This window comes from Bombyx mori, chromosome 21, assembly GCF_030269925.1.
Source record: "Bombyx mori chromosome 21, ASM3026992v2".
Classification (NCBI taxonomy): domain Eukaryota; kingdom Metazoa; phylum Arthropoda; class Insecta; order Lepidoptera; family Bombycidae; genus Bombyx; species Bombyx mori.
Window position 1 is genome coordinate 15,190,239 of NC_085127.1, and position 16,546 is coordinate 15,206,784.

The 16,546-nt window shown below is 39.9% G+C and overlaps 1 protein-coding gene across 1 annotated transcript in view; it reads left to right on the forward strand.

Annotated features, from left to right (window-relative positions):
• Nucleotides 1–16,546, forward strand: part of LOC101745031 (lachesin) — a 161,004-nt gene that overhangs the window by 32,896 nt on the left and 111,562 nt on the right. The window contains exon 2 of the mRNA XM_012689479.4: nucleotides 3,240–3,328. Within this exon, the coding sequence (XP_012544933.1) occupies nucleotides 3,259–3,328 (70 nt within the window). The 5' untranslated portion in view covers nucleotides 3,240–3,258. The remainder of the gene's footprint in view (nucleotides 1–3,239; nucleotides 3,329–16,546) is intronic.

Genomic DNA, 16,546 nt, shown 5'->3' on the forward strand with positions numbered 1-16,546 from the left:
ATATAAGTTCTTAGGTCTCAGTATAATTACAACGGCTGCCCCACCCTTCAAACTGAAACGCATTACTGCTTCACGGCAGAAATAGGCAGGTCTCACAAGAAGTCCTACCACCAGTAAAAGTTATCATGAAATAAAATTGAATGAAATTTGAAAGAAAATTGAAATGAGAAATTTAGATCATCAAAGACGAACAGACACCATTGCGGACTCCGCAATTATTTTGTTTTTATTACTATAACTCACAAATAGACTCAGCTCTTATAATAAATATTTTAATTTTACATTGTTGTGGCCTAGTATACAAACTCGTATATAGTGTGTTCACGCGCATGCCGCAAGATGATGACGTTGTACCAGCGCGTGGTGCCAAAGTCTGGGTCTGCGGAGGGACTTCGGTTCCCTCTGTATTTTGTACCGTATGTTCCATGGGGAGTGCTCTGAGGAATTGTTCGAGATGATACCAGCATCTCGTTTTTACCATCGCACCGCCCGCCACCGGAGTAGAGTTCATCCATACTACCTGGAGCCACTGCGATCATCCACAGTGCGTTTCCAGAGATCTTTTTTGCCACGTACCATCCGGCTATGGAATGAGCTCCCCTCCACGGTGTTTCCCGAGCGCTATGACATGTCCTTCTTCAAACGAGGCTTGTGGAGAGTATTAAGCGGTAGGCAGCGGCTTGGCTCTGCCCCTGGCATTGCTGAAGTCCATGGGCGACGGTAACCACTCACCATCAGGTGGGCCGTATGCCCGTCTGCCTACAAAGGCAATAAAAAAAAAAAAAAAAAAAAAGTCAGCCTCACGACGACGGCGAATGCTCGCGCAAGTGCCTCTGTCCATTTTCATACTATTTAATTTTGAATATTATCAAAAAACCATTGTAAAGCAATCAAAGTTGCTTAACTAACATAGTGCTAGTCTAGTACTGAGCTTTATATAGAAATACTAGCGACCCGCCTTCGCTTCGCTTAGGGGACTGTACTTTATTATTGATTTTATTGAATATTCTTTAACACAAATCTGGTCCTGACAGTAACAAAAATAGAACAAACAAAAAATCGAATCTTTCCTCTTCTTATATTAGTGGTTCACTATTTTGTCAAGGGATTTTTTGTAAGACTATTTGAGATAAGCATTTCCATTTTAGATTATAACGGTTTTTGCGGCGCACGCAAAAATAGCTCGCAGATAGCAGATTTTTTCCTTCTTACTTGACACTTATCGTTATATTTTGGGTAATTCACACTATATTTGTATAGATGTATTATTTTGATGAGTAAGCTTAGTGTCATATTTATTTATATCGAATCCACAGCCTATAAAATAACTTTCAAGCTGTTAGCTCTAAAAATGACCATACTTCCTCACAGCTCTTTATCCCTCCCTTTCAAACCTTTACAACCCTTTTTTCGTTTTAAAAAGTCCTATGTCGTTTCTCAGGCTCTGACTACCAAAATTCATTTAAATCGGTTCCGTAATTCTGGCGTGAAAGCGAGACAGACAGACAGAGTTACTTTCGCATTTATAATGTTAGTATGGATCATACTATTACATCAATAGCCTAGATAGGCAGATACGCTGAGGGCACAGAAGAGGTTATGCGATTATTGGAGCCAACTAACTCGATCCTGTCGCGAAACCTACACCTCGTAGTTCTAATTCCAACTGCACTTAATGTAGTAGTAAAATTATACAGGAAAACGGTACCATACAGGTTTATAACAAGTCTTTAACATAGGAATTAAGAGGTGGGAAAACAAACAAATGGGTTGACTAATAGCGCTCAAGCTCTGATTGCCCTAGAGGGCAGCTATACTGTGTACGTGTGTGTTTCTTTCCCTGAATTCAAATAATAGATCCCAATCCAAAATGACCGTCAGCGATGTGCCAAGTGAGTGCGCTAGCCGCGATGATCAGATATCTCACGGCCTCGATCCAAGTGTGACCTTCAGTTGCAGAAACCGCTCAATGAGGCTGCAAACCTTTTTGCATTTTATTGCACTAATTTAGTAAGCGAGCTCACGGCCCATCGGATGTTGAGTGGCTACAAGAGATCTAGACATGACAAAATGACGCCATCCTCCTGAAGACATGATGTGAAAGTCTCTATTTTATTGTATGTCGATCATCTCAATGTTTAAGTCGGAATGCATTACTGCTTCATGGCAGGAACAGGCAGGATGGCGGTGCCTACCCGTGCGAACTCACTCTCAACTCAACTATACTCCTTTTCACTGATTTCATTTATCATTTAAGTAATGTGTGTTTAAGTAATGACTCTACTAATGACTACAATATTTTTCAAAACATTACTCGTATAGCGTTCGTCCAACAAAGCTTCAATTCAATTGAATAATGAAACTGAATTTACATTCCATTGCCTAACTAAAAGCTCTGAACAAAAAGCTATTACAAATGTTGAAAAGTTAAATTTTTATTACAGTCAATATTCGGAGCTTCTAAAAGTATTTAGTGGAAACCGATTCAACGAACGAGTCCCATTTTTAGTAAAGCTCAACGAGAAAATTCATTTTATTTTTATTATAACACGAATTCGAGTGAAGAGCTTTCAGTTTTAAGCTATCACTATTTACCGAAATTATAAACGCACTTTAAATTATTTTAATTATCATCTTTGAAATTTGAACAAACTCCTTTGTGGTTATTTAACGATAAGTCCTCGCTCACTGCTGAGGCAGGTACGATTTTACAACGGATGTGACCCCCCTACTTGCTGACGAACAATGAAGAAAAACTATCATAATTTGTATGTTAGCATACACAATTGATGTGGTGATTATTGTGAACCACTATCTTGAATCTTTGAAGGAGTCGCATTTCGGCTTGAGAAGTGAGATAGCCAATGTAATTGACACTCTATCCTCACAACTCGAAGTAGGCCACCGCGTTGTTGTGGGGCTCCGACAACCTTCAATACAAGAAGTGCCACGATCGTGCACGAATGAAAAACATTTTTTTTTATTGCTTAGATGGGTGGACGATCTCACAGCCCACCTGGTGTTAAGTGGTTATTGAAGCCTATAGACATTTACAATGTAAATGCGCCACCCGCCTTGAGATATAAGTTCTAAGGTCTCAGTATAGTTAAAACGGCTGCCCCACCCTTCAAGCCGAAACGCATTACTGCTTCACGGCAGAAGTAGGCGCGGTGGTGGTACCTACCCGCGCGGACTCACAGAGGTCCTGCCACCAGTAAACATTGTTTGTATTATTCCAGGTGCGGTGCGCGGCGCAGGATGTGCGCTCGCTCGTGGCGGCTGCACGCCTTCACCGCCGCCCTAGTCCTCGCCGCACACCTCATCAAAGGTCAGTCGCGCGCTATACTATTACACCCTCTATGTCATGTCAGCATCCTATGCATCCGGTCTGCTGTAAAACAAACATCCGTTCTGGTTCGATCGCCTTTATGTTAATAAAATGTGAACTGTGAACTGGTGTCCTCTTAGACAGACACTGGCACTCACCGCATTGTGTCTACGAGCTCCAGTAGACATTCTACATAAAGCGTAAGCTACTTAATAAATGGCAAGCTTCCAGAAGCTGTTAAAAACAAGAAGAATAAGTTTGGTATTGTGAATGTAATTGAAATCAGTACTGATGTGTGTATTCTATATGAATGAATGATCGATCAAGCAGCTAGCGCTGCCATAAATATTGGAATGTGCATGTGTAAGCCTCACATTTCACGTAGGTACAGTGTAGAGTGTATGTATGACACCGCACGCGACACTGCGATCGGTTGCAGGTGTTCGGTGACGTGTCCCGGACATAAATAGCCCCGCGTCGGTAATGTTGTACCGCCTCATTCTTGATTTGTTCATTCCACTGTCTTTGTGACATACTGTATTTATTTGTATTTATTATTATTTCTACTATGACAAAACTTTCTTTAAAGGACGATTCAGCAGAATTTTTACCAATAAACAGCAGTAGCCCATCGACTACCTCGAACAGAGCTCGACCGCATGTTATGATTATTCAAACACTAATCGTATGATTGCAAAGTAAGTAAAAGGCAATTCAGTAACATTGTATAATACCACTGAAAAAAGTATGACTCACTTTATCGTCAGTGCGTTAGATATATTATATCTTATAAATTATATATATTAATATAATATAAATTATAATTTATAAATGATATTATATAAGTGAATGAATCGGTATCTCGTAATCATTTCAGATAATGAATATCCTTGGCACATATACAATTCATAGGGAAATCGAGTTCCCAACTGCAGGAGCGCTTCAAATGCTAATTTTAATTACAACGATTAATTAACATACAAATCGATTCGAAGGACCCGGTTTGTAGCCGGAATTAATTCGCCTATTGGAGTACATTGCGGGGCCGAAGATAATCTCGTAACATTCGACACTCAACTTCTGCTACGATATAACTTCATGGAACAGAATATTATCTATAACTCAAATTGATGTCGTCTGAACATTTAAATATTCATTAAGTGTAGTGCTTCTGGAATGTTCTCGAATAATCTGGAACGTTCTAGTGTTTACTGCGGTCATATATTACGAGGTAATATATGGCATTGCTGAAGTCCATGGGCGACGGTAACCACTCACCATCAGGTGGGCCGTATGCCCGTCTGCCTACAAAGGCAATAAAAAAAAAAAAAAAAAAAAACTTGAATTTATTTGAGTGCCTCTGTGCGATTTAATCGTGAAAAAGTTGAAATTAAATATCGATTACTTTCATCGAATCTTTCACTTTTTATTATAATACGCTTGCGCCCCGACATGTCTATAAGAAATCCTCAATAATTGAAGCTTATATCAATCTACACGGTTTGGACGGCAACTATTGCTCCCCAACCCAATATATAGGCTTTTTACATTACCTGACATTGCTGAAGTCCACGGGTGACAGTAACCCATGACCATCGTGTGGGCCGTACGCTCGTCTGCCTACAAGGGCAATATATAAAACAAAACTTAGCTGGCCTCGTTGGTGTGCTTATTCGAGATCCGTGTTAGATATCTTTTAGTATTTATTTGAGGATCTGGAAATATGTATTTGTTATTGTATCGTATGAATTAAGCATACCTTTTTTTATTGCCCTTGTAGGCAGACGAAGCATATGGCCCACCTGATGGTGAGTGGTTACCGTCGCCCATGGACTTCAGCAACGCCAGGGGCAGAGCCAAGCCGCTGCCTACCGCTTAATACTCTACACAAGCCTCGTTTGAAGAAAGACATGTCATAGCGCTCGGGAAACACCGTGGAGGGGAGCTCATTCCATAGCCGGATGGTACGTGACAAAAAAATATTCTGAAAACGCACTGTGGATGACCGCAGTGGCTCCAGGTAGTATGGATGAACTCTACTCCGGTGGCGGGCGGTGCGATGGTAAACCTATACCAATTGGGAAAAACTTAGCTCGACACCATTAAATGTAGGTTAAAATATTTCAATAAAGTAACGCTTTTTGACACAGTCTTCACTTACAAAGGCTTCCCCTTTTCAGTTTTTACGGACACAGAATATTTCACGTTTCACACGAGAGCCTAGGCCGGGAATCTATGAATTCTAAATTAGTTTTTGAATTTTTAAATACGCACTAGAATATTCAGTGCATATTTGGTAATTTTTTGTAGCACTATAATATTATATAGCATAATATGTACCTACATTCATATGTATATCTTGACTACATACTAAGAACTTGTTAGGAAGATTGCGACTCGCTCTTCGTGGAATGTTTTGTTTTGTTCTTCAATAGAATATTAATTCCAGGCTATTCTTTAATCGTAGAAGTTTTACTACATGTGCAGCGGCACAGATCCGTAATGTAGGTCAATCTCGGAAACCTAATATAATAAGACTAGCTTTTGCCCGTGACTCCGTCCGCGTGGAATAGTTACTTTGGTAGGTATTTACGTAGAAAGTAAAGATATGTTTGAATTATAGAATGTTACGGAGCTATTTAAACCCCTATTTTGAAACCTTCTTTATTGGTGCTCCACTTGTATTGGTCTTAACATGATGTTATAGCTTCCTCAATAAATGGGCTATCTAAAACTGAAAGAGTTTTTCAAATCGGACCTGTAGTTCTGAAAACGTGCGCCCCTGAGCTGACACCTGCGCTAACGCGTTTGTATCGCCTCTCTTATTACGCTAACAGGGTTCCGTCTTCATGGAAAACCGCCCACGTCCACCCTATCCCCAAGAAGGGTGACCGGTCGGACCCGTCGAGCTATAGGCCTATCGCGATAACTTCCTTGCTTTCCAAGGTGATGGAGCGAATAATAAATACACAACTCCTGAAGTATCTTGAGGATCACCAGCTGATCAGTGACCGACAGTACGGTTTCCGTCACGGTCGCTCAGCTGGCGATCTTCTTGTATACCTTACTCACAGGTGGGCTGAAGCCTTGGAGAGCAAGGGCGAGGCTCTTGCTGTGAGCCTTGATATCGCGAAGGCCTTCGACAGGGTCTGGCATAGGGCACTTCTATCGAAGCTACCATCTTACGGAATCCCCGAGGGTCTCTGCAAGTGGATCGCTAGCTTTTTGGATGGGCGGAGCATCACGGTCGTTGTAGACGGTGACTGTTCTGATACCATGACCATTAACGCTGGCGTTCCACAAGGTTCGGTGCTCTCTCCCACGCTTTTCATCCTGTATATCAATGACATGCTGTCTATTGATGGCATGCATTGCTATGCGGATGACAGCACGGGGGATGCGCGATATATCGGCCATCAGAGTCTCTCTCGGAGCGCGGTGCAAGAGAGACGATCAAAACTTGTGTCTGAAGTGGAGAACTCTCTGGGGCGAGTCTCCGAATGGGGTGAATTGAACTTGGTTCAATTCAACCCGATAAAGACACAAGTTTGCGCGTTCACTGCGAAGAAGGACCCCTTTGTCATGGCGCCGCAATTCCAAGGAGTATCCCTGCAACCTTCCGAGAGTATAGGGATACTTGGGGTCGACATTTCGAGCGATGTCCAGTTTCGGAGTCATTTGGAAGGCAAAGCCAAGTTGGCGTCCAAAATGCTGGGAGTCCTCAACAGAGCGAAGCGGTACTTCACGCCTGGACAAAGGCTTTTGCTTTATAAAGCACAAGTCCGGCCTCGCGTGGAGTACTGCTCCCATCTCTGGGCCGGGGCTCCCAAATACCAGCTTCTTCCATTTGACTCCATACAGAGGAGGGCCGTTCGGATTGTCGATAATCCCATTCTCACGGATCGTTTGGAGCCTCTGGGTCTGCGGAGGGACTTCGGTTCCCTCTGTATTTTGTACCGTATGTTCCATGGGGAGTGCTCTGAGGAGTTGTTCGAGATGATACCGGCATCTCGTTTTTACCATCGCACCGCCCGCCACCGGAGTAGAGTTCATCCATACTACCTGGAGCCACTGCGGTCATCCACAGTGCGTTTCCAGAGATCTTTTTTGCCACGTACCATCCGGCTATGGAATGAGCTCCCCTCCACGGTGTTTCCCGAGCACTATGACATGTCCTTCTTCAAACGAGGCTTGTGGAGAGTATTAAGCGGTAGGCAGCGGCTTGGCTCTGCCCCTGGCATTGCTGAAGTCCATGGGCGACGGTAACCACTCACCATCAGGTGGGCCGCATGCTCGTCTGCCTACAAGGGCAATAAAAAAAAAAAAAAAAAAAAAAAGTGTGTGTGTCCGCTCCGACGCACGACTGGAGTTTACTGGATATAAAAAATTAAACGAAACAATACGAGAAATAGTTCTATATTACGACAACACGATACACTACAGATTATTAACAAATTAACGAGACACAAAACAAACGACTAACAAATATATGAAAATACAATAATGAGAGAAACGCGCGATCAGTACGAGGCTTTGTGGCGGACTGCCGGCGCAGCAGCCCGGCGCGCATTTCGTGTGACATGCGCAATCAGGCGCATAACGCATTTCGTGTGACATGCTAGTACGATTTTGGTCCCCATAATTTTCATACCCCGGGCCTATATATGTAAATCGATTCTAAAGGAGTAAACTCCAAAAGTTCTTGAGATAAGCACGTTCAAACAAACAAACTCTTCAGCTTTATAATATTAGTATAGATGCTGAAATATACACAAATTAATTAAAAAGTACTTACAAATTGTTATTCTGAGTCCATGGCCCCGAGCGAGCAGCTACGAACACGAGCTGCGGATACGGCGCGGATATTTGCACAGTGTACTTACTTACCTGTCTAGTGATGTCATGTGCGGACATCGTCACAACTAAGTCAAAATATTATATTGAACTTTATTTAGTTCAAATATTCCTTGCGATTATGGTTCCTTATAATTGCCATTGTATACAGGGGAGCATATGGCCCACCTGATGGTCAGTGGTTAATGTTAATCAAGAACATCACCAATGCCGGGGACATAACCATATAGCTGTCTAAGAAAACTACGAACATATTTCCTTAGGCATTCACAGGTTGTAACTATCAGTGCAATCTTTACAATTTAGACATTCCCCAGTACTCCGCATCTTAGATACTGAACATTCTCGTGTGTTATGGACGAATACGAGTCTCTCACGAAAAATCTGAGAGAATACTGCACGATATTTATAACGAACTCATTTTACTGTTCCCCATCTAAAAAGTACATTAGACCGTAAAGTATTATATCGCGTGTGGATGTTCGCTAGCTAGTGAGTTCCTTACGCGACCGATCCACGGAACTGATTACCTTCATTCACGTCTCATTACGTCACTATGTTACCGCCCGTCGCCACGCCGCGGCGCCGCCACGTCACGCCAGCACGCCACGCCGCTGCCACGCCACGCCAGCACGCCACGCCGTCCGCAAATGCGACTGTTCGGGCAACAAGGCGCGCTGGTGACGGACGATATTGATATTATTATTAAAAAGTTTATGTCGCCATAGATAGATAGATAAATAGACAAATTTGATTGAAATATAATTCATCTCAAGGAGACTGACGTCAGGCATATTTTGCTACACCAGTAACCATGTCAGGTGGACGGGCATCTCGTCTGTTTGTCGACATGGGTTGAACTCTTAAATGCGTTTAAAATGACTATAAATGGGAACAAACCGATGAACAAAGCGTCACGTCAGGCCCCGCTCAAACACCCTCAGATCGTGCGTAACGCGAGCGCGGCGCCGCACCTTCAATTAACGATAATTGCGTTTGATTTGACACGCTTAATACATAATACACAGGTAGCCGTTGCTTTTTTTTACCTTAAATTTGGCGCTTTTTGAACAAAACCAATAGGAATATTTGCAAAAATATAAATGTAATATATACTTTCAGCGAAAATTTTACAAATATTCCTAACATATCCAATCAAAAAAATTTATTCAACATAAATGAAAGTAAATACTTGTTGAACCTCAAAAGAACTACCGCCAATTCACAAAATTGTGTAAAGGCCTATTTGTTTCGAAGGTACCCTATTAAAATTTCACTAATATTAGAAAGTTTATTCCCATTCGTGGTTCCAGCCGCATCATGCCTCCTGTTTAGAGGACATACATACAATACTACCACACTACACATACATTAGTAAGTTTCAGTTTCCCTGAACCGAAGCTCTTTCTTGCAAAATGTATTTTAATATGAGAAGCGTTTCTTATTGATTCCGAACTTAAGCAAAGAAATATGTTGTTAAAACTTAGTAACATATGAGCTGCATATGCATGGACCGCGCAGTCCACAGTGGACGGGCTTGAGACGTTCACTAGACACAAGATGGGACGTGAGTGATAGATTTGATTATATTAGCTTAAAGGCTGTGTAGGTCGAAAAATATGTATTTTGTGATTTTCAATATTATTTTTAAACTTACGTACTCGCAAAAGTTTTGTTTTACAAAGGATTTATCATGCAAGAATGGGTCGTTACAAAGGAAACATCAGTGAATTGTGATCAAAAGCTCCGTGTTTGGCCAGCCGGCCCCCGGGGTGATTACAGGGGACAAAGCTTACAGGTAAATTTACGCGAATTCAATATTACGTGAGCTTTTTAATTATGTTTTGGGGCCAAATAAACGTTTGAGTTTGTACCGGGAGAATGTAGGATCATCATCAAAGGATGAAAGCTCCAATATTTTCACTAACAACTTACTAATTTTGATTGGTTTATTTATTATTTTATTTTGTCAAGGGAGCAATTATCAATTTCTATTCTTATAGATTCATTAGTTAGCCGCGCTTAGTAATTCTGGCTACTGTACCTCACAGTCCGGGACCAATAGAGCTGGCAGCTTTAAAAAAAAAATTGACAGCTCGTGTTTGTATATACATAATATATTATTATGTATGTAGTTGTTCTTTGTTTTTGTTCGTTGTTTTTACCTTTATTTGTTTCCGGAACATTTGTGAAGCACAAGATTCTCCTAGATTGGAGAAATTCGCTGTCGAATACGGAGCGTAACATCGGGTAATCAAAATGAAACCTGCAAAAAAATTTTATTTTCGTAATTACTCATTTCATAATGTTTTCTGAACCGGTACGGATAGGTTCACCGTTTCTGCCGCAGTTTAAACGGTGAGAAAATCATTGAATCATGCAATTAACGTTGGCATTCACGTGTTGTTGTCTATGTAGCTTTTAGAAATTAGAAATCCGTTCATAAGCTTTTCAAAAAAATTGTTCAATTCTTTTCTGTATTGCCACGTAAAAATGTACCAACCAACAAGACCGCTCTCGCATTCAGAATTATTTTATGTTACAATTATCTTTTTTGCCACGTACCATCCGGCTATGGAATGAGCTCCCCTCTACGGTGTTTCCCGAGCGCTATGACATGTCCTTCTTCAAACGAGGCTTATGGAGAGTATTAAGCGGTAGGCAGCGGCTTGTCTCTGCCCCTGGCATTGCTGAAGTCCATGGGCGACGGTAACCACTCACCATCAGGTGGGCCATATGCTCGTCTACCCAGAAGGGCAATAAAAAAAAAATATAGAAAAAATGTTCAACAGAACAGTGGGTCTCGCTGTAAAATTAAAAAGAACAAAGACAATACAGACTTAATAAAACTAAAACATTTAATAAAATCTGTAAAACATTGTTAGTTAGTTCATTGTGAACTCGTAAAAGTTACAACCGCGAGTGCTACGCTTCAGCTACGCGGCTACGAGATTATTGCTCCGGTGCTACAAGTTCGCATTACTGTGGGATTAAGTAGAGCTGTAAGAGCAAAAATAGACTCAGCCGTTGTTGAAATTAGAATGATTTGATAGTGCGCTTCATTTACGCTAAACAATAACCGTTTCATGTAAAAATCACTACAACATAGTATAAAACAAAGTCGCTTTCTCTGTCCCTGTATCTGTCTGTCCCTATGTATGCTTAAATTATTAAAACTACGCAACGGATTTTGATGCGGTTTTTTTTAATAGATAGAGTGTTTAAAGAGGAAGGTTTATATGTATAATAATTAATAAATTAAATTTATTTATTATTATTTATTTATATGTATAATAATAAATAAATTTAATTTATTAACTATTATACATATAAACTCCATTGAATAGTGGAGAAATCAATAATAAATTACAGTTTCCGAAGCGAAACGAGGGCGGGTCGCTAGTATTATAATAAACAGATACAGTTTGAAAACTAATATGCTTTATCTCTATATGCTAATAGCCACCTCGGGGCCGGGGCTCCCAAATACCAGCTTTTTCTTTATTGCTTAGATGGGTCGACGAGCTCACGGCCCACCTTATGTTAAGTGGTTACCCGAGCCCATAGACATCTACAACGTAAATGCTTTTGAGATATGAGTTCTAAGGTCTCAGAATAGTACAAGGACTGCCCCGCCCGAAATGCATTACTGCTTCACGGCAGAAATAGACAGGTCGGACTCACTAGACGTCCTAGGACCAATAACACTTCCTACTACAGCTCTATTTGACTCCGTGCAGAAGAGGGCCGCTAGGATTATCGATAATCCCATTCTCACGGATCGTTGGAACCTCTCGGTCTACGGAGGGCCTTCGGTTCTCTCTGTGTTTTGTACCGTAAGTTCTATGGGGAGTGCTCTGAGGACCAATATGTCGTTTTTACCACTGGACCATTACTTGCGTTAACCTACAATGCGTTTCCAAAATCTCTTCTACCACGCACCATCCGGCTTTGGGATGTTCTCTCCTCCACGATGATTTCCGAGAGCTGTGGTATGTCGTTCTTCAAACGAGGCTCACGGAAAGTACCCAGCGGTAGGCAACGGCTTAGCTCTGCCCCTGGCATTGCGGTCGTCCATGAGCGAAGGTAACCACTCACCATCGAGTGGGCCGTATTCTCGTTTACACACAAGGGCACCAATAGAAATTTAAAAGCAAGCCGAGTTAAAACCTAATTATTTTTTTATTCTAGTGATTCTGGTCAGGATATTATGCCAAATTGATAAACTTTGTGCATTGTCATCTTTGATACGTCTTGAAGCTCGGTAAACATATGTTAAAAGATTTCGTGATATAAATAAATAGATCAAGCTAATAAATTACTATACAACTTAGTAAAGAATGCTATGTGGACTATTAAAAAGATGTCAAATAAGTGAACCATACATTATTTACATCGATGTTTGCACTTTCATCGATCACTGAAATATATTATGTAGGTAAGTAATGTTTTAAATAATTGATTCGTTAAGAGCGTTTTAATATTTTAAGATCAGAACATGAATGTATTAGATTTTATAAAAAGCCCCAGATTAAACCATAAAATTAATATTAAATAAGTGTCCAGCTCGCTAAAACCGAAGAAAATACTACATATAAGCACTGCCTTGTAGTAGGTATATACTTCGCTCAAGTCTCAATCGTTTCATTTTTAGCACTAGATGTGTATACGAGCTGTCGGCTCAGCTGATTTTAATGCTAATTTACATTGTACTACTACAACTCTCCTTAGCCGATTTCGGCCGTAGCGACCACTCCAAACTCCGTTTTTAATTGTCTAATTGTAAATATGCACAATGCGCGCTCGCACCAGTACCATTACTATTGTGATTTCATGTGCTACTAGGCTTGGACCGTCTGTTTATTTACAATCGTTAGCGAATAAAATATCAAACATTAGAAATGAATAAAAAACAAAAGTCTCGTTTATTACGACATGCCGCATCCATACACGCGATACACGACATCGTCAGCTATATCAATAAACCGTCAGTACAAGAGACCGCCGCCGACGAGCATAACAAACATTATCTCAAACAAAGAATTGAATCGACGGAGACCTTGGAGAGGCATTTATCGACAGCAAATATAAATAACTCGACGAACTAATCTTTATAATGGCTTCCAGTTTATTGTTCGGCCATAACTCAAGTTTTACGAGACCAAAGGTCATCTCATTGTTTGTGTCTATAATAAAAGGACATTTGGTTTAGTCCACAACCCACGCTAACATCACCCTCAAGAGCTTCGACGTATTTTACTGGGTCTGGTTTCACGAGTGCTTTTAGAAACTACTTTTTCTTTGTATATTATATTATAGAAAAGGATTATAGAAAAAATGCGCCAATAGTGAAGTAATTCAAAAAGTAGTTATGAAGACCTTTATTAAATATACTAATAATCAGTAAGATTAAGATAAATTTTAAATTTAAAAATAAAATCTACTAATTATTATTTTTCAACACTAACTTTCTTTTCAATGGTAATATGGCTAAATATACATACTACTAATATTACTCTTGGTTTTACAAAGGATTGCAGAGTAAGTCACAAAGGATGCTTGGTGGTCGACAGAAGCAATGCAAAATACAATTTAAAGAAAGAAAATTTAGAATTAGAAGAATATAAAATAATAAAGAAGGAGAACAAGAAAATAATAGTAGTGGAGTACGCAAATGACCAAGACAATGACAATGATGAATAATTAGAAAGCAAAGAAAGTAAAAATAGTATATACGTTTAAATAAATAAGCTTACTAAACAACGTTGTTAGAGCACAAAAGATACCGCTAGATGTAAAGCCGTTAAAGGTCCAAATGGAGAATGTCCTATTAGCCTGGCATCAATATTATCATCAGCTACTCAACCACTTTAGCTGCTACATAGTGTTAAAACATCAGTAGGAACATTTCAATACAACTTTAGCGGTAGCGATCATAGAACACAAGATATTTGATAGATGCCTAAATCTCGCTGACAACATTTTCAAGATAAGCTTGCGTACATATAATATTATACAAGTTCCGTACAACCGTAACATTCAGACCGTCGCGTCGGTCTTCCAAGCAATATCACCCGCTCGGTGGAGGATCTTCCCTTTGCCGTATACCTCCATACAACCAATACATCCCAGTGTGGTCCAAATAGCAGTGATTCAGAAAAATAAGAGTTGTCCTGTTTCCTATGGGTATGGTTCCTGTTTATCCTTCCTTATATGCATGACGTAGGAACATCAGTTGCTTACTTTCTTATTACGAACTAACTAACCTAACCTGTGCCCAAACGCACTCCCACTAAATATTTCTGTGAAAAATTTAGCAAAGTTACTTGACCAAACACGATACATGTATACAATATGATCAACATGGCTCCATCGCTAAAAATACAACTCTTAACTTTAGTTCATCTTATCTAACACTAAAAACATAATCCGGTCTGATAAATAAATAAGTGTATTGTTCTTGCAGAGCCCCTCGAGACTGAGACTCGATTTTCTAAACAAAGTTTTCGTGCCTAAAGCACTGAGCATTACACAGAATACGAAATGAGTAATCCTTTATTTTTCCCTCGAAAAATATACATACGCTTCGCCGATATATTCTGAGGCTGAATTAAAAGAACCCGAACAATACAAATAGGTTGGGTTTTTGTTCCGGCCCCCGAACGACCGCTGTCCTTTTTTGCGAGTTCGCATAATGCACGTAAATGTTTCAAGCTATTTCAGATAATTGTTGAAACAAAAGGTTTTTGTGTGTCGGAGCACTCGCGGCAGGATTACGGCGCCTTTGTGTGCGGGATGCGCCTTGTTGTAGCTAATTAATCAGCCGCCCCCGGGAGACTCAGAGTATTCTTTTTGTTTCTTTGTAAACTACCACATATGGGTCTGTGCTCTTTGGTTTGGACTTGACTCAGCTCTTTGTAATATTAAATAATGATTAGTATAACAAGTATTGTTACATATTATATAATAGTTTATAAACATTTACATTTCATTTCGAAATCGTATAATGACTACAAAAACGCGATATTAAACTGTAAAAATAGTTTTAATTATCTTCAGGAATTCGACTCGCGAAACCGAAGAACATAGAATGACATTTGTTTCCTGAAATGTTGTACCATAATATGAGTTGTAAGATAATAAATATAATAAAGAAAGAACACTCATTTATATAATTTTGATTAAGAAGAATCTTAAATGTACATCGCTAAGTATCTTCCCGATTGCTTGCTGCACTACTCGACTTTTAATTCGACAAGTATCGAACATTTGGTTCTAACCGAGATTTTATATATTTATGGTCCGATACTTTTATTTGATCCCAACAACGACGTTTTTTTTGGCTGAAATTTATTTAAGAGATATTCTTCACGCCTGCCTCCTATAGCATATTGTCTCGCCATTGCGTAGACTGTAAGCACGTTTGCTGCAGATGCTAATCAACAATAATGTTCAAGACCAATTTAAAAAGAGCCCATTACTACGCTTACTCCAGCATTAATTACAGGGCCCATTATGTGCTAGGTAGAATACTCGTGTCCATTGAACAAAGTGTAAACTGAAGCGGGAAAGTAGCCCAAGCAAAAGGCGGACGCGTAATGAGATCTCGTACGTTAACTTATTCAAGGGCCCTTCGTATTACATGTTTAACTTTGTTGTTTCTTCGTCATTCGCTCGATCTTTATGTGTTCAGTTCAGGCCCTAATATTAAATTAGTGGCGCAATACAGCTGTGTAACAATTACTGAAACAATTGTTTTGACAAAACCGTATTTGAGAGCAAGCTCTTCATGGATTATCCTAGCCGCTTATTTATGTGTGTACAAGTGCTCGTTATTAGCAAAATGAAAACAACCAGATAAAATATGTGTAATAGACTCTCCTGGACCATCAAGCCCATCCTTATAGTATATATAAATTTCCGGCAGATATTCGTCATAATTACTTCACCCATAAATGCAAACATGAGACCTTCAGTGTTCCCGAAAAGGTTACTAAAACCAAAGCTAATTCGTGTACGTCAGGCCCTGTGAGAGGCCAGTAGTATCTACCGTGTAATAAATACTCCGTTCGGGATATTCAACACCTTCCGCATCAGCCAATTCTCATTAGCCCAGGATAGTGGTGAGAGTCCTTTATCGATTGCAATACAAATACTTGAGACTTCACATCTAAAAATGGGAGACGTCGTTCACGTTTTGTTGAACCATGTCACTAATCAGTTGAGCTCATAACTCGCTCTCTGAGCTAAAAATTTAAAAAATGAATAGTGATTTAAAATAAATAATTAGTATCTACGTTTCTCCGCACTCATTGGAGACGTCAAAATGACAAAGTTCACGTTGTGATATCAACTACCGAGTGT